This window comes from Xiphophorus couchianus, chromosome 14, assembly GCF_001444195.1.
Source record: "Xiphophorus couchianus chromosome 14, X_couchianus-1.0, whole genome shotgun sequence".
NCBI classification, from domain to species: Eukaryota; Metazoa; Chordata; class Actinopteri; order Cyprinodontiformes; family Poeciliidae; genus Xiphophorus; species Xiphophorus couchianus.
The window spans coordinates 24,871,714-24,890,808 of NC_040241.1; the positions used below are offsets into that span (position 1 = coordinate 24,871,714).

The following is a 19,095-nucleotide window of genomic DNA, read 5'->3' on the forward strand; positions in this document are numbered from 1 at the left end:
AACTTCCCCACTTGAAAAGGGATGGATGAGCCCATGCAGATTCTTAATGACAGGGATTTTACTCGAAGGACCAAACAGTTTTCCTTGCTTTTACTTCCATTTATTTCAGTGTATGGACATGTTCACCATTGATCCAGAGGATGCAGGTAAAAACCTTTAAACAAACCCAAAAAATAATAATTACTAATCTGTATAAATTAATTTCACTTAATTGCAAATTATATAAATAATACCAAGCAACCCATCACAAATTAAATATACAAAATAATCAAAATTAAATACACAAGTAACTAAACTTATGTTAACTTTAACTTAACTTTAAAGTGCATTTCAAGTTAATATTTACATTTCATACACATACATTTCTTAGCATACAAACTCTGCTTCTCAACATTAATAATAAATATTTATCATAAATTTAGCTTTAAATTATTCTTTGAAGTTGATGATAAATTAATTAACAATTGAACTTGTTACCCAAATCCATTTCATCAATGCAATAATCAATTCATTCATAAAAGTCCATCAGTCAATGAACGGCAAGCGTCGCCGCTGCAGTCCACCACCTCAGTTCAGCTGTCACTAATGATCCGATCGGCCAAACTGGATTGTAGACAACTTTGCGGTCCGATCTCATAACAACACAGTTTATGTCTTACCGGCTGCCTCTCTGCTCATCTAAAAGATCATCCAGTTGTACACAGGTTGACTAGGATCTGTGATTCAAAAGGTCCCAAACTCCTGTCCTCTTTGTTTGACGGCTTTAACTTCCGTCTTCTCTTTTTTTTTTTCCCTTGTCCGTCCCGCTTTTAGGTCCGTGTGGGAACGCACGACTTTTTTTTTTTCTTTTTCCTTCTTCTTTCTGATTTGACTTCACACCTGTGAAGACGCTGTTGCAATAATCAATACGACTGAAGATGAAGGCATGGATGAGTTTCTCTAGATCTGGCTGAGACATTAGTCCTTTAATCCTGGAAATGTTCTTCAGGTGATAGAAGGCCGACTTTGTAACTGTCTTTATGTGGCTCTGGAGGTTCAGGTCAGAGTCCATCACTACTCCCAGGTTTTGGGCTGATCGCTGGTTTTCAGTTGTAATAGGATAAGATCTTTTTTGTTTAATTATTTTGCTAACTTACTGTATCTTCCACCAGCGGCGTATCTAGGACAGGTTTTAGGGTGCTGTAGCACCCCTAAATAGGATTGCCACCCTTCCCGTAAAATACGGAGTCGTCCCATATTTGGCCGTTAAATGTGCGTCCCATATAGAGCTTTGGAACGTGACGTCACTACTCTATCAGTAGGGATATGAGCGCCATCTTGTGAGGTCGTACACATAATGGGCTCTTTGCACCTGCCGCGCTGACGTCACAACCGCATGCGCAAATGCGGCTCTAGTTTTTCGCTTTGAGTTACCATGACAGCTAGAAAAGACAAAGTCTTATTTCAGACGCAAATAAAACCATACTATGAACATTGTTGTCTTCCTAATATAATGGGCTTTTAAGTTTTCATGGATTTCCAAACGATCCTGAATTAAGAAGACAATGGCTTGTAAATATTGTCGCTACCAGTTAAAGCTAACGCTGCACAGCAAAGTTTACAGCCTTCACTTCACTCCGGATCAACTTCTTCAGCCTAAAGCAGAAGGTAAAGGAGCCTCCTGTGTTATTTCCATGGAATCACTTCTGTATTCAGCCTGAAAGAGTTTATGGGAACCAGAGAGCAGACCAGAACCATACAGCCGAGCTACTGATCCACCTGTACAAACTGCTGTAAACATCGTCCTGCTTCACAAGAATCATGCTAAACTAATAAAGTGAAATAACACGGAGACCTTAAGGAACACGGCCATATTTTTCTAAAAGCAACAACTGAACCTGAACAGTCAGCTGAACTAGAACTCCGACACCAGAGCTGCTCTACTGTTAAGCTATGGGCTTGTTGTTCCTCAGGCTGCAGAAGCAAAAAGCCTGAACCGTAAAATCCCCGTTACTTGGTCTCCGACACCAACGACAATAAACCACGTAATATACTTGAACACAAGGTAAAAACATTGTCCGTTAGAATGGATGAAAAATGTTTAGATACTTAAATAGCACATTTTTATAAGAAAAATGTCTAGCATAAGCTAAAGCTAATGTTAGCCACAAAGTTTAAAGAAAGTAAAACTCACCTTTGTATCTGTGTATAACGAGGCGAACATCTTAAAAACCTTTCTCCAGCTTATTGTCGGGGCTTCGGATCGATGTTCATCATTAACTGTTACCTTGGACAAGCCCTGCTAACACCCAGTGGAAAGAGACTTTTTCAATAGATCGGAAAAGATTGAGCTGCTTTTCCCCGAACGAGGAAGCTGAGGTGCAAAGAGCCCATTTACAAAACGACTGTCTCACAGATATTTTGAATTTTTGAATCTAAGTTACTTAAAATTATTTAGCAATGGTTCGAACTTGCTGCGTTATTGGATGTAATGTCCGATGACACGACCAAAACAGTAAAAAGATGGAAAACGGATTTTAGTTTCACTGTTTTACTGTCTGTAAACAACGCGAGGGGGCTAAGCTATCGGAGCTAAGCTATCAGAGCTAAGCTATCAGAGCTAAGCTATCAGAGCTATATCCCGGGTATCAGCGGTGAGGCGTCCTGATATTACGTTCTCCAACATCCCAAGATATCTACCAGTTTGCTCCAGACATGTCCATTCTGCTGAGTGTCTAAATTCGCTTGGTTGCTGTTGTGTCATAATGTTTTGCTATGATTTTGTCCGGGTGACTCAGGTTCAGTTACGTTGAGTTTATTTAAGTGGGTCAACCTTGTTTAGGTCGGGCTTCTATTTATTATGTAGCATAGTCCGAGTTTTGTCAGTGAACATCGACGTTATTCCATTATTGTGAAGTAAACTATTTTACTGGTGTTATCAAGTTTACAGCATTAATACTGATGTGTATTCTGATATTATTTCCTCTTAAAGGCAAACCGATGTATGAACTGGATGAGCTCAATCCAGACTGAATCTGGGTCACTGCTAGGAAAACGCCACGACATCGGACCGACATGCGCGTAAATTAAAGAGGCGATACAGCAAAACCACGTGTAGCATATCTGTGTAACCAGTATACTATATTTCTAGATAATTAAAAATAGATCATGACCAACAAAGTCAATGGGCTAGTTCTTAGAAGTCTAGATACGGCTCAGGAAGGAGTAGACAGACTAGAAGTTGCAGATGTGAGTGCCTTGTATTCACAGTGATTAATTATTTACATTACAATAAGAAAGGAAAAAAAACATTTAAATGGCCATATTAAAATAAAAGGAAATAATACACAAAGAAAACAAATTAAATTAACAAATAAAAAAAAACAAATTAGTTCCACAGTTCCAGTAACAAGCCACACCATTCAGTTCATAAAACTCCTGAAAACTGAACTGAGGCGGTTCAACAGGGTCAGGTGAGTTTAGAGTTTACAGTTCATATGCTGACAAAAGTCAGATCAGAGTGGAAACTATTTTGTTCATGGGCTGCAGGAAGCCTCCCACCAGCCTGGTGGGGAAACCGAATCTTAACACCACAGGTGAAATCCTTTAGGCTCTTGGACCTGATTCTTCAGCTCGCCATCGAACCTGGCCTGTACAATAAAGCAGGACCAGTCTCAAATATATATATAATAAACATTCCAGTGTGCACACACAAAATATGATCGGCACTCATTGCACTATGAATAATCCTAATCAATGCATTTCCAAGTACAAATTTTCTAGATAAATCTTATTCATAAAAAGTCAATAAATATGCTCCATACAAACAACAAACAATCCAAAGATCATCTAGATAAGCAAATACTTTTCATATTTAAGGCATCTCATTGTTCTCCAATTTGTTTGTTCAGAGTCGCAATAGAGCATCTGAATTGATATCAATTAACGCCAAGTCTTCATAAAATGACTCACCAATTCCGCAGTTCATAAGGCATACAAGCGGTTTTGTGTTTCTCTTATCCCTCAGCTTACGGCCGGAGACTCCTAAAGTTAGTACAATTTTATCAGCATCATACAAGATTAAAGAAAAACAGAATGTTGCGCTTAACCGACCTGCAGCTCTGCTCTCCCAAACTTGTTCTAATCCTCCATGCTTTTTGCTCCAGCTAATATACCCAACAAATGAGCTGACGGTGGTACATGTGACTCAGACGCTCAACAATGATTGGCTGTTTAGTAAATCTCGCGAGTATTGCAGTTATATAATCAACTACCGCGAGATTTTGGAGGGCAATAGTAGCGAACCAAAAAAATGGAACTCAACATTTCACTTGGGTTACACACGGTTGATAAGCAAGTTACAGAGACTGTGTTTTCATTATTTACCCCAGAAGAGGTAAATAATGAAAACACAGCAGCGGAGGCTATAGAAGAGGAGCGAGTTGTAGAGGCTGAGGAGGAACCAGGAGAAGAGAAGCTCAGCAAGGCTGCAGACTCTGAAGAGGAACATGAACCATTTGGGTTGAAATATGTGTTCAGTTGGAAGTGTCTGTTTTCTCTCATTTCATAATTTAATGTGGTAAACATTTATGAAACGTTTGACTCAAGCACCTCAAGTTGTATAGTAAACAGGTGATGAAATGACCTGTTTAAATACTTCAAGTAATAAACATACATGTAATGAAAGATTATATTTTAAACATTTTATGTGATTAAAGTAAACAATTATATAATCAGACATTTTGCAGTAAACATTTAATGTAACAAGCAAACCAGATGAAAGAGCCCATCTTTAAACATTTAATGTGTAATTAAACAATTCAGAGAAAAACAATAAAGGTGACAAGTAAATATTATGATATAGATCACTCTTTAAGCAAATATTTGTTGTATTTAACATATTTCAGGTAAGAAGTGAACATGTAATGAAATTGATCCTGTCCTAGAATTTTATGTAATCGACATTACAGGTAACAAATGTGATGATCATTTGAGGTAATACATTTTATGAACATTTTTTTAAAATAGAAAATTAGTTAAAAAATAAAACAGGGGTCAAATTTAATAAAGATGAATGTGCTTCATCTATACAGAACAATTTCACACTGATTTTGAGTAAATGGGGCCAGGATTTGGAAGCTATTGAAGAAAACATTTAATATTAAAATTATTTTAAATATTGGATATGACTTAAAATTTTAATAGAGGATAGTGTAATAGCATGAATTATCACTTTTTGTATCAGTTGGTCACAAGGCAAGGCATTTATTTACAGGAGTGTTTGGTTCGGAAACTGAGGGTCCCCGAACCTCCGAGCGCTTGAGGAGGGAGCGGTAGAGAACAGCTGGCCGGTATCAGCGTTCATAAATCGGATCAACTTTGAGCTAAACAGCCCCTACTCCGCGGAGTGAAGTTGTTTTAAAGTTGGACATTGGATATTCATCCAATGTCCAACTTTAAAACAACTTCACTGCGGTCGGTAACACAATGAAAACGCCGGAATAAAGACGCTCGGCGTAACGTAAACTTTACGTTTACTTAAACGTTTACGTTACGCCCAGCGACGTAAACGTCACATGCAGTAACGTCAGTTCCAAAGCTCTATAGAACCGATACATACAGTAACTGTCCAGTAGAAACGGATATTATACATACATCAACACTAAGTTTAACAATAATGACCAAAATAAAACACAGGAAATATTAAGGTCAGCTAAATTGTGGTGGCGGGAGCTAAAGGACCCCAGAACGCTACGGACCGACGCTGAACGTCACGGTTGCCTAGAGACGGACACTGCGCAGCCGCGGTGAGCTGCTATCAACCCGCCAGTGATGGGATTTTCGGCTCCTTTTCGAGATGCGGCTCTAATGGCTCTTCTTACTGTGGAGAGCCGGCTCTTTCGGCTCCCAATATATATTTTTGACATTATTAATTAATTAATAGCTTAAACCTAATTTTATAATATTTTGTTTCATTATTGACATTGTTAAGCTCTTATGATGAGTAAACATGCCGCATAACAATGCTTTATAAATAAACCTTTTATTATAACCAATTAAATTATCACAAAATAGCACCACTTCCACAAAAATAACTTAAAATAAATTAAACAGTTAAATATAAATACAAACAACCACCACAATACGAAAAAGTATCAAAGCAGCTTCATAACAGAAAAGGTGCCACAATACAAATATCAAATACATTGCTATTAAATTCAAGTATAAAACTATGAAGGATAAAAATCATGTGAACAACACAAGTTTTGAACCACTAGATGAAGAACTCACTGTATTAAATCACTCAAAGACTTACAGATTGGCGTTGAGAAACACCAGGTGTCTCAGCTTGGCAGGGCTGATCTTGTTCCTTCTCTCAGTTATGATCTGTCCAGTTTTAGAGAAGATCCTCTCTGAGGGGACGGATGTTGCCACTCTGCACTGTCTACGTGCCATCAGGTGAGAGAGATGTGGATAGATCAGTGCCTTTGTCTCCCACCAGCTCAGTGGGTCGGCACTCCGCTGGAAAAGAGGTTCCTCAAGGTAGGACCTCACTTCCAGAATAGCATCAGCTGTAGGATTCCTGGTTGCAGTGTCTCCACTTGCCCGCTCCTCAAAAAACCTCCAAACAGCCGATGCTTGGGGCTCCTCCAGCTCACGTGCTGCTGCTCCCTCCTCTCCTCCATGACCCCCTTGCAGGTGAGATGACTGCCTATACCTTGATGCTGCTGTAGTTATTCTTTGGAGGGCTTCGTCGACTGCTCGGTTGTCATTAAAGGCCACCTTTTTGAAACGGGGGTGGAGGATGGTGGTTTCGGACAGAACTGTGTTGTACTCCATTTTGTGTCCATGCTTGAACAGAGAGAATTCACCAACTCCTTCACGCTCTCTGTGGTTCCTCTGCTCTGGTGCTCTGCTGTCACTCTCTGAAGACCCCTGCACAGTACCAGCATTTTGGAGGCGGCAACATACCTGAAGAAAGAAGCATCAAAATATTATATTTTATATAATATTTATTTATATAGCCTATTTAGCAATATTATTTTAAGTTTCATTTCTAAATTGCTTTACATACTAATAATTTTATTTATTTAGTAGTATTATTTTCAGCCACTTCTAAACCTGTTTGTCAAATAAATAATTTAACAAGTAAAAAAATTACAATGATAATAACATCATAATAAATTTTAATAGTAATATTATAGTAAAGTTCAATGAGATGATGTTTGAACACTGTACCTCTCTGCGCTGACCTCCACTGTGACCTGGTCCAAGGGCTCCAGGACACTGCAGGCCTCTTGCAGAGCCTCACACTCCTCTTGGCTGAGAGGAGCCACAGCTGCATTGATCACTGCCAATGTTGCGATAACCGCATCCTTTGATTCAAGCATTCGCTGGATCATATGGAATCCGGGTGACACACTCCTGTTTGAGCTTAAGCTCTGCCATAGACATCTGCCGCTGAGTGGATTTAAGGTTTTGGGTGGCTGCTGTGCTTCGGTGGAAAAATTCCACTATTGCCTTCGCTTTGTCCACAGTGGGCTTCATAGCCCTCAGAGCATTTCTCACAAATAGATTAATGGTGTGTGCCAGGCATGGATGGTGTGTCCATTTCAACAGCTGGATGGCTCTTGTAATGTTTGCTGCATTGTCTGTGACACAACACACAACTTTGTTTTCCACCCCCCATTCTCTTGCCACTCGGAGGAGCTCTTCTGCCAGGTTTTCGGATGTGTGCCTGTCACTAAACTCAAAACAGTCCAGCAGAGATGACACCATACTGTAGTTTTCAATGAAATGGCAGGTGACAGACATAAATGATGTGGTGGTGCGGGAAGTCCAGCAGTCAGTGGTCAAGCATACAGCTGAGGCTCTCTTCACCCTTTCTTGCAGGGAGGCCCGTGCTGCATCATATAGGCCTGGGATTATTTTCTGTGACAGGGTTTTTCGGCTGGGGAGGGCAGACATGGGATTGAGGGCATGGCAGTAACTCCTAAATCCGACATCCTCTGGAAAAGGGCTGGAAATCACGTGCCACCATCTTGGCAAGCTCCTCGTCGATTGCGCTCTGTCTTGCTGGAGTTAGAGACTTCTGCAGGAACTGCTTCATAGAGCTCTGGGTTGTGGATGCAGGAAGGTGGGATCCAGGCTGGGATGTAGGAATGGGGGCAGACATTGTTGCCGAAGGAGCAGTTGATGTTCTTGCACCTGAAGAAGCAGCTGCAGTAGTTGTTGCACTCGCGCTGTCAGAAGGTTGTGGTTCCCTTTCTGGCCTGACTCCTCCAGCAATACCGATGCGTGTGATGTCCGCATGTGGCTGTGCAGGTTGTTTGTCGAGCCTGCAGATAGGAAATGCTGACTTTGCACAGTCTGCACTCTGCCCTGGAGCTTGATGTAACATTAAAATGAGTCCAAATCTTGCTCCGTTTTCTGTCACTCATTTATTTTCACCTATTCAGTTCTCACACTGACTCCCCTTCTTTCTGTGCTTCTTGATCGCTGACTGAGTGTCTGTACATAAACACCTGCCGACGAACGCTATACAGCTTGGCCAACTGCCTGCCGTTTCCACAAGAAAAGTGGAGATAAACTTTTTTTTCAGTGTTTTCCTGCCACATTATTAATTGTAACTATGTGTGATTGGTTAGATGTGGAGCACACGCTTGACATGAGGGCAGTGGACCGACCGAGGGGAAAAAACTCTCCGCTCTAGCACTGGCAGAAGAGCAAAACGGGCAAGGAGAGGGAGAAGGGGGGGAGAGACAGCGAGGCACCGCAGGACAAAAAAAAACGATGTGGGGAAAAACTATCGGCTCTGGCACTTGCAGAGCACAAGCACAACGACAGGGAGGCAGAGAGACAGCGATATACTGTAGAAAAAAACCCGGCTCCCAAATAGGATCCTAAAACGGCTCCCATTGTGGAGCCGGTTCCAATCGTTCACTTCTTAGAGCCGGCTCTTAGAGCCGGATCGTTAGCGACCGACACATCACTAGTACCCGCGTCTTTTTTAAAACGTCCTCGACCCGATTCAGTGTCCTTAGAAGCAAAAACGCTTTTAAAAATACAGACGTGAGTGAAAAGACGCGCATTATAAGCTGAACAATTTCAGTTAGGATGGAAACTGTGGACATAGAAAGACAAAAAAAGAGTGTCCTTGGTGGCGCAGTGAGCTGCTGTATGATGGACAGAATGGATCAGGAGAGGAACCGCAGACCCATCAGAACCTTAAGAACCAGAAATCAACGTCTCTTCATCCTCAATCATCTCCTGATGCTGACATGGTACAGAACATTTAGTTATTGATTAAGTTTATTATTGTGATTTTAACTGACTATTGTAGTTTGATTCTTTGCTTATGTAACAACTTTAGAAAATGTGCTTTATTTTTTATTATTATAATGTTTGAAATGTCACCAAATCCTGATGAACACTGAAGAATCCTATTTCGCTGTTATATTTTAATAATTTTATTATGTTACTTATTTTGATAAGCACTAGTACCTGTACTGTCACTTTAAGAGAGAGTCTTATGACATCAGCACTGTACCACCTTCAGGTGGCGCTAGGCTGCCTGAGAAGAGGTAGGAACTGTTCTTTGCTTTAGGTTATGATCATGTTTTATGAAATATATAAAATAATTGTAAGTACATGCAGCTGTGAATGTTAATTTGTTTAAATCCATACAGAGGAGTTTTCTTTTTGACAAGTTAAAAACATTTTTCTTAATGTTAGAGCAGCAGATATTGTTATCAGGGTTTCTCCATGTATTTGTCTGCTGGGGGAAATCTGACTCCTGAATGGAAGAGCTGCATGTTAAAGGCATTTTTATTTCTATTTCTGCAGGCCTCTGAAAGCAACCTGCATTAAACATCAACCAGCAACTCCTGTGGTCTGACTCCCTTCTTCATCTGAACACAACGCAGAACAGATCAAGGTTAACCGGCTGTATAAGACCAAGTGATCAATAAAGAACACTAATAGTATACACCGGTTACACTTAGGATGTTGAGTTTGGATGATATTTAATAAATATTAGCATTAGCCAAAATAAGTGGCCATTTAAAGAACAAATCATACAAATAGATTAACAGTAAATACATAAATATTTCCTACATTACATTACTTTCTGTGTGTTTTATTCAGAAATATTGATATATTTTATGAATAATTGTCCAGTGGTCATTTAATGTATTATTTCACTAATATTTTATTAATGTAGTTAACCAGTTTGGATAATCTGACTTCCTATCAATGAAGAAAAAACATGCTAAGCAAAAATACCTGCAGGCCAGGGCCGGTTCTAGACGGGGGCCAAGGGGGGCTCTAAAGAAATGATACTAAATAAATGTCTTTTTTAAATATTCAGTGGTAGATATTTTTTCTTCACAATTTTTTTAAGGTATTATTAAAAATACATTAAAATTATTTTTAATAAAAATGAATTTAATGAATTAAAAATGATGGTACTTTAACTGCTGTATGGAGATAGGATCACACTTTCCATCTACTAGATCAGGATCTGCAACCTGAATCTCTGGAGACACAAGTGGCTCTTTGTTCACATTATTAAATGATGAAATATTAATCTGTTTTTGTTTAATTCTATTTTTAAGTGTCTCCATAAAAACACTGTCTGCACGGCCCCTGTGGTAAATCTGGTCTAGAACCAGCCTCTAAAGAAAACAGTAAAGATAAAAAAATTCCCTTCTCACCCACCGTGGGTGGTTCTTATCCTCTGAGCTCGGGTCCTCTACCAGAGGCCTGGGAGCTTGAGGGTTCTGCGCAGTATCTTGGCTGTGCCAAGGACTGCACATTTCTGGACTGAGATGTCTGATGTTGTTCCTGGGATCTGTTGTAGCCATTGGTCCAGTTTGGGGGTGACTGCCCCGAGGGCCCCGATGACCACAGACACCACTGTGGTCTTCACCTTCCAGGCCCTCTCCAGTTCCTCCCTGAGGCCCTGGTATTTCTCTAGTTTCTCGTGCTCCTTTTTCCTGATGTTGCAGTCGCTTGGTATTGCTACATCTACCACAACGGCTTTCCTCTGTTGTTTATCCACTACGACAATGTCTGGTTGGTTCGCCATTACCATTTTGTCTGTCTGGATCTGGAAGTCTTACAGGATCTTAGCTCTGGCGTTCTCCGCCACCTTTGGGGGTGTTTCCCACTTTGATCTCGGGGTTTCCAGTCCATATTCTGCACAGATGTTTCTGTACACTATGCCTGCAACTTGGTTATGTCGTTCCATGTACGCTTTCCCTGCCAGTATCTTGCACCCTGCAACTGTTATGTGCTGTACTGTCTCAGGGGCCTCCTTGCACAACCTGCACCTTGGGTCTTGTCTGGTGTGGTAGATCTGGGCCTCTATTGCTCTGGTGTTTAGGGCCTGTTCCTGGGCGGCCAGGATGAGGGCCTCTGTGCTGTCCTTGAGTCCAGCTTTTTCCAGCCATTGGTAGGATTTACTGATATCAGCCACTTGGGTTATTTGCTGATGTTGTTCCTGGGATCTGTTGTAGCCATTGGTCCAGTTTGGGGGTGACTGCCCCGAGGGCACCCTTGCAGGGTGCAAGATACTGGCAGGGAAAGCGTACATGGAACGACATAACCAAGTTGCAGGCATAGTGTACAGAAACATCTGTGCAGAATATGGACTGGAAACCCCGAGATCAAAGTGGGAAACACCCCCAAAGGTGGCGGAGAACGCCAGAGCTAAGATCCTGTGGGACTTCCAGATCCAGACAGACAAAATGGTAATGGCGAACCAACCAGACATTGTCGTAGTGGATAAACAACAGAGGAAAGCCGTTGTGGTAGATGTAGCAATACCAAGCGACTGCAACATCAGGAAAAAGGAGCACGAGAAACTAGAGAAATACCAGGGCCTCAGGGAGGAACTGGAGAGGGCCTGGAAGGTGAAGACCACAGTGGTGCCTGTGGTCATCGGGGCCCTCGGGGCAGTCACCCCCAAACTGGACCAATGGCTACAACAGATCCCAGGAACAACAACAGACATCTCAGTCCAGAAATGTGCAGTCCTTGGCACAGCCAAGATACTGCGCAGAACCCTCAAGCTCCCAGGCCTCTGGTAGAGGACCCGAGCTCAGAGGATAAGAACCACCCGCGGTGGGTGAGAAGGGAATTTTATATATATATATATATATATATATATATATATATATATAATATTTTTAACCAGCTATAAGGGGCCAGACTTGTATCATCAGCAACTTTATTCAGATGACAATTTGCAATGTAAAATATTATCCTTAGTGACATTTTGCAATGGGCAATGCAGTACTTAATTAATTTAGAATTATTTTTATATTTATGAATGAAAGTGTGTACAGCATTGGATTTATTTATTTGAAGAGTATTTTATAGTTCAGTACAAAATGTTGTATATATGCAAAATATTTGGATAAATAATGAGTTAGTCTGATCCTGGTCCTTAATCTTGTTAATTTCTCTTATTGGTCTTTTTTGAAGTTTGATTAGTGACTGTTGTGTTTTGTAATTAATTTCCCAAATTTCTCTGGAGTCACTTAAATAAGGTCAAACTAAAGACCAGTGCAGAATGTCAGGCTGGTTCTGTGTGAACAGAAAAGTGTTTGGTACTGAAACTATGACAGACCCACTTCATGAACTGTGAACTGAAATATTAAAACCCTAATTCATCATGTTCACTTTTCCACAGATGGACATTCATTCTTGTTTAAAGAAAAAAGGCCAACAGCCACAAAACGTTCAGATAAAAATTTCTAAGTCTGAATTTCAAATAAAGTTCAGGTTAAAGACTCATTTCAATAGTCATTAACCTGAATGTCTACCTTGATAATAAACTGGTTTTAGGTTTATTAATCTATGCATTTAGTAAAATGTTCTTCAAATGACTGGAAATGCAAAGTTTTGAGTCGATTTTATTTTAATTTCCACTCTAGGACTGAGTGACTCCACAGCTGCTTGTGTCTCATTAATGTTAGCAGATGTTAGCAGCTATGATGTGATCTAGAGATTCTGTTTCAAACTGAGTTTATTCACCTCTGGAAAAAATTAAAGTTTCTCTGATTTTACTGTTTATAAGTTTATGTTTGAGTAAAATGAACATTGTTCTTTTGTTTGTGAATATATGTAAATAAGCTGTTAGATTTAGAAAATCTTCTCATGGGTCTTAGCCCTGCTGGGGGCTCAGCCCCCCTACAGGTTAGATCCTAGAATCGCCCCTGTCTTCCACTGGTTCTTTACAGGTTTCCATGATCTGCAGCTCATTTTACTGGTGAAACGTTGACCTACCGCGGCCACCAGGGGGCGTCAGAGAGCAGTTAGTTTTTTTTCTCTTTGCCCATATAAAGAATGATTTCTAGATATAATATAAAATATATATTATTGTAAAAAAAATAATAATCACAGCTTTATAATGAAATTCTGTGTTTTTGTTAAAAAGCCCTTTGGTATCCTTTGGCTCTGGTATCTGATGACCATGTTGAGCTGTTGGTGTAATTTTTATGAATTTGATTGAATAAACTCTGGTTGATTGTGACGTTGATCAGTGACTGCTGTCTTTGTGGTTTCACTTTTACTCACGACATTAACGGACCTGAGGAGACGAGAGAACAAGAAATAAAAATATCTCATTTCTTAACACTAGAATGAAATAAAAAGGGACGTACTCTGGTCCACACTCCAGCACAGTAGATGGCGATAATATATCTTAATGTTAGAGGGCTCCCTCCTCTGGCGCAGACCGTTACAGCCCCACCCTTTTCCGCCTCTGCAGATCTCTGTTGCAGCGCTGTGAGTTTCTCTTCCCAGACTTTAATTTATCCTTGTTGTCTCCTAACAGGTTGTTCTGTTCTAAGTTAAACTTTAATGTTTTTGGTGTTTCGTTACAATATTTTCCACTCAGAAACGTCGCATGAATCTATATTCCGGACGGAGAGACCAACCAGGAAATGGCTTCTTCTCTTCCTGCGTCTCTGTTCCTGCTGTCTGTGGTTTTCTGCCAGTTTCTCTCTGCTGCAGGTCAGATTCAGTTACACACAGTTTCATCAAACTACTGAAAAATTAACTTTAATCTCCGCCATGTTCAGATTGTTTTCATCATATTTCAAAGCTGTTGAGTTTTTATCCTGGTTTAGTATTTTTATAACTTTATATTCTAATGTTCTGCATTTCCAGCACAGTTTAATTTTAGTGTTTTATGTTATTATGATCTTTTTATCTCACTGATCAATATTACTAGAACTAAAATGAGGACAGTTTACTGAAAACTATCCACTAGTTGGATAGAAAGTTGAGTGATTCAGACAACTCAGTTTTCAACAGGGCCGTGCAGAGAGGGGCAGGGGGTCAGCGCTAGAAAGGAGCCCATTGAACAAGATCTTAAAACACAACAACATCACAGCAACAACCCATATTAATCAATAAACTAGTATTTAATCAGATCAAACTGTATCATGTCATCATGTGAACAATATAAAGCTAATCTAGTCCATGTTTCCCTGATTTAATGTTTCTGTTTTTGCTGATCTGAGACTGAAGCTGTTAAACAGACCAGAAGGTCAAAGGTTATGAAGTTATGGAATTTGAGTTAAGAACATTTGATGGTATTTTACTGAATCAACCCTGATAATATCTGAGTGTTAGACCTCTAGAACACAGATGTCAAACTCCAGTCCTCAAGGTGTCCTGCCATAGGTACAAAACACTGGAATGAAATGGCTTAGTCAATGTCAATGTCAAATTTATTTATATAGCACTTTAAAAACAGGCATAAAACTGAACCAAAGTGCTGTACAAGAATGACAATAACACAAATGAATAAAAACAGAGAATCAAACACCAGTTCAATTAAATGCCAAGGAATAAAAATGAGTTTTAAGAAGTGATTTAAAATGATCCAGGCTGTGGGCAGATCTAATTTGGAAAGGAAGATTGTTCCATAGAAGAGGAGCAACAACAGAAAAAGCCCGATCTCCTTTCCTCTTAAGTCGGGTCCGAGGAACTGTCAGTAAAAGTTGATTATTTGAACGTAGGGTTCTGGACACAGACTGAAATTTTAAAAGGTCCTGAAGATAAGGGGGAGCTAATCCATTAAAAATTTTATAAGTTAATAAAAGAATCTTAAAATCTATTCGATAAAAAACAGGCAGCCAGGGTTGGTCACGTGATCCGGACCAGTATGGACGCTTAGGAGCTTGCTCTGCCCCAGGACCTTATTAATTTTACAACTCTCTACTTTTGACATCTGCATTCTGCCTGTTAAACGGCCCATTGGAGATGCCGAAGTCACAGCGTGACGAGGAATTCCCTATTTTTTCATCGACGGGCAAAAAAGATCCACTCAACAGCACACACGTGCGGCTAGCGAAGCAGAGCTAACTGTTGCTGGCCCTTCGGAGCCAGCGGCAGCTAACCGAGCTACTATGGAGCAGATTTTGGCCGAGGTCAAATCCGTAGCCTCCCGGGTAAATGGAATGGATGAATCTGTCGGTGCCCGTCTCGATGGCATCGATGGCACTTTGAGTGAGATAAAGATATCCATTACCTCTGTGGAGGAATCCTTATCGTCTCTGTCCAACCGAGCGTCACAGCTGGAGAAGCGAGCGGAGGAGGCCGAGGAAAGGATTTCCGCTGCGGAGGACCACAGCTCTCGCTTAGCCGCCATGGAAAAAAACAGTGGAGCGTCTTCTACTGAAAGTTGACGACTTGGAGAACCGCAGCCGCTGCAACAATCTGAAAATCGTCAATCTCCCCGAGGGGGCGGAGGGCACTACCTCTTTGGTGGATTTTCTCCAGTCCGCTCTTCCAGCTCTGGTTGATCTTCCTGCCGATTTTCCTTCGCTGGAGATCGAGCGGGCTCACCGAGCCTTGGCCCCCGCTCCCGATCCGGGCAAACCTCCGAGGAGCGTTCTGGTTCGGTTCTTAAGATTCTCTCAACGGGAGGCTGTGCTCAGGGCTGCTTTGAAGAAACGTGATATTCGACATGGCGGCTCCCAGCTGCGCTTCTACCCCGATTTGTCCTCTGAGGTCCTGCGTAAGTGACGAGAGTTTGATGGTGTGGGGAGAGCGCTGGCTCGGCTCAACAAGTATCGTGGATTTGCTTACCCAGCTCGCCTCCGTTGTCTGCATGAGGGTCGGATTCACCTTTTTGACACTCCGGAGTCAGCTGCTGTGTTTTTGGACTCTATAAAGTGAGGCATCTCTCTCGCTCTCCATTGCTGTTGTTTTTGGTCTCCGAGTCGTTTCTGACCGTTTCGTTCCTTTCACGCCAAGTCTTGGACTATGAAAGCGTGACTACACTAAGAACAATTTCATTTTGTATACTTAAGGTGTCTTGAACTATTGTATTGTATCTAAATATTCATTCTCTTTTCTATTAGAGAGAACGGAAACGAATATAAGCAAGGCAATGCATGCCAATATTGGTCTGTAATTCACTTATTCATGCATCAATATTATTTCACTTTTTTACCAATATTATTACATTTTATATTTTCCAATTTTCTATGAAGGGAGGATTGTAGGTGGTGTTCAATTTTCGTCCAGGGTCACTGATGTGGTTTCTTGTTGTCCTGTTTGTTTCTGTGATCACACTGTTTAGATACAGTATTGTGAAGTTATATTTAGATTTTTTGGTGACTTCTTTTGGGATGTTTCTTTCCTGCCAATTGGGGGCAGGATTTGGGAGGGTATGTGCTGCTTGTCAAGGGGTTTTGTTTTGTTCTTTTTTGTTTTGTTACCCCACAACAATCTTGGTTTTCTCCTCCTCATGTCTCTTTTTGATTTCAGTATTTCATTCATCTCCTTCTAACATCATTCATAATACCTTACTCTCATTTCCTGGAATGTCCAGGGTTTAGGCCATGTAATCAAGAGGAAGAAAATTTTGACTTTTTTGAGGAAGCAGGGAGCTGATATTGCTCTTCTTCAGGAGACTAGGCTATCTAGGGTAGAGCATCTGAAACTCAGAAGAGACTGGGTGGGCAATGTTTATTCTTCTTCTCATCCACAGAACAAAAAGGGCACAGCCATCCTTATTAACAAGAATCTCCCCTTTACCATCTTACATGAGGAAAGTGATTCGGAAGGTAGATTTATTCTGATTAAAGGTTCAATTGCTGGTCAATCTATAACCATACTCAATGTCTATGCCCCTAATAATGATTCACCTAACTTCATTTCGCAAGTAATTTTATTGTTTAGTATGTGTTGTGATGGTTTTGGCTTGCTGGCTGGCAATTTCAATTGTATAATGGATGCCGGTTTAGACAAATCCTCCGCGGCACATGTGTCCAACCCCAAAGTTTCATCTGCTCTTAAAGAATTGTGTTCAGACATTGGGTTGATCGATGTGTGGCGTCAGCTGAACTCCAAAGTAAAGGACTACTCTTTTTATTCACATCCTCATAACTCATATTCTAGACTTAATTATTTTTTTATCCCAAAATCCTACCTACATTCTGTTCTGTCTTGTTTTATGGGTTCAATTGCCCTTTCAGACCATGCCCCTATTTATTTACAACTTGAATCTTCATTTAATACTGTGAGGACTCCCATTTGGAGATTTAATACCTCATTCTTGAACAGCAGCTCTTTTTGTACCCTTGTTAGGAATAATCTCTTACAGTACTGGTCTGATAATGAGTCTTCTCCAGTTTCTTCTGCCATGATTTGGGATGCGGCCAAGGCCACCTTAAGATGCGGCCAAGGCCACCTTAAGAGGGCAGCTCATTTCCTATAGCTCTTTTCAGAAAAGAGTTTTGGAGGAAAACAGAAAAAACTAGAGAATGAGGTGTCTAGGTTGGAGCAAATACATAAACAGTTTCCTACATTAGGGAATCTCAAGGCATTAGTTGCTGCTAGGACCAAGCTGAATATGGACTATACTCGCCATGCCCAGAAGCTGTTACTCTATACTAAACAGAAATATTACGAGTTTGGTAACAAGTCAAGCCGTCTGCTTGCCTATCAATTAAAGAACCAAATCAACGATCGCTCTATCAATATGATAAGAACCTGCAACGGGGATGTTACCTGTGATCCGTCTGTTATTAATAACACTTTCAAAGACTTTTATAAATCCCTTTACACGGCTGGTAAAATAGAATCAGATATTGGTTCCTATTTAGATGGTGTTCTCTTACCCTCAATTTCAGAGGAGGCTCGCTCTGCCCTTGATGCTGCTTTTACACCTGAGGAGGTTTGGGTGGCAATCCAATCGATGCCAAATGGAAAATGTCCTGGTCCTGATGGATTTCCACTGGAATTTTTTAAGAAGTTCTGGCCCGAGATCCATCCCATCTTTTTACCTGCTATAAACGATATCTTAGCAGGAGGTGTGCCTCCGTCTTGGAGTTTTGCTTCTATTAGCTTATTGTTGAAGAAAGATAAAAATCCCCTAGATTGCTCATCCTATAGACCTATCAGTCTCCTTAATGTTGATTACAAAATTGTTGTTAAGGTGTTGGCGCGGAGACTAGAAAAAATTCTTCCAAACATAATAAACCCCGACCAGACAGGTTTTGTAAAATCTAGATATGGAACAGACAATGTGCGTCGTGCTCTAAACATCATTCATTATCTTAATCAACATAAAGACCCTGCTTTGTTTATCTCTCTTGATGCAGAAAAGGCCTTTGATCGGGTAGAATGGCCCTTTTTATTCCTAGTTTTACAGAAATTTGGCATGGGCCCTAATTTTATTAACATGATTAAAGCCTTCTATTCCAGTCCAGTAGCCATGGTAAATACTAACGGTTTGCTGTCAGACGGCTTTTCTGTTCAGAGGGGTTGTAGACAGGGGTGCCCCTTGTCTCCTTTGTTGTTTACGTTGTTGATTGAACCTTTAGCTGTGGCTATTAGATCTAACCCAGACATATCTGGAATTAGGATAGGTGAAGATCACCATGTGATCTCTCTTTTTGCGGATGATGTCCTTTTATACCTGAAAAACCCAAATAAATCGGTCCCGGCTGTACTTAGTTCCATAGATAAATTTGGTGCCTTTTCGGGTTGTAAAGTTAATTTAGGCAAGTCTGTCGCTTCTCCTTTCAATATCCCCCAAGATATGATGCTACAACCTATTTTTCATACATCTAAAAGTGGTTTCAAGTA

The 19,095-nt window shown here is 40.6% G+C and overlaps 2 protein-coding genes and 2 long non-coding RNA genes across 6 annotated transcripts in view; 1 reads left to right on the top strand and 3 right to left on the bottom strand.

The window, feature by feature from the left end:
• Positions 1-19,095, bottom strand: part of LOC114157631 (Fc receptor-like protein 5) — a 151,970-nt gene that overhangs the window by 12,432 nt on the left and 120,443 nt on the right. The window lies entirely within an intron of this gene.
• On the bottom strand, positions 85-848 carry LOC114157674 (uncharacterized). Its single transcript, XR_003598211.1, has 2 exons — positions 660-848; positions 85-154 (listed from the first exon to the last, which is right to left on the bottom strand). It is a non-coding gene; the product is annotated as an uncharacterized LOC114157674 (long non-coding RNA).
• On the bottom strand, positions 2,783-4,416 carry LOC114157679 (uncharacterized). Its single transcript, XR_003598216.1, has 2 exons — positions 3,952-4,416; positions 2,783-3,629 (listed from the first exon to the last, which is right to left on the bottom strand). It is a non-coding gene; the product is annotated as an uncharacterized LOC114157679 (long non-coding RNA).
• Positions 13,676-19,095, top strand: part of LOC114157626 (uncharacterized) — a 35,781-nt gene continuing 30,361 nt past the window's right edge. For 2 of the 3 annotated variants that reach the window (XM_028038740.1, XM_028038742.1), the window contains exons 1-2: positions 13,677-13,773; positions 13,886-14,001. In XM_028038740.1, coding sequence (XP_027894541.1) covers positions 13,932-14,001 — 70 coding nt within the window. In that variant the 5' untranslated portion in view covers positions 13,677-13,773; positions 13,886-13,931. Of the gene's footprint in view, positions 13,774-13,885; positions 14,002-19,095 lie in introns of all 3 variants that reach the window. The other variant, XM_028038739.1, reaches the window with a different exon arrangement.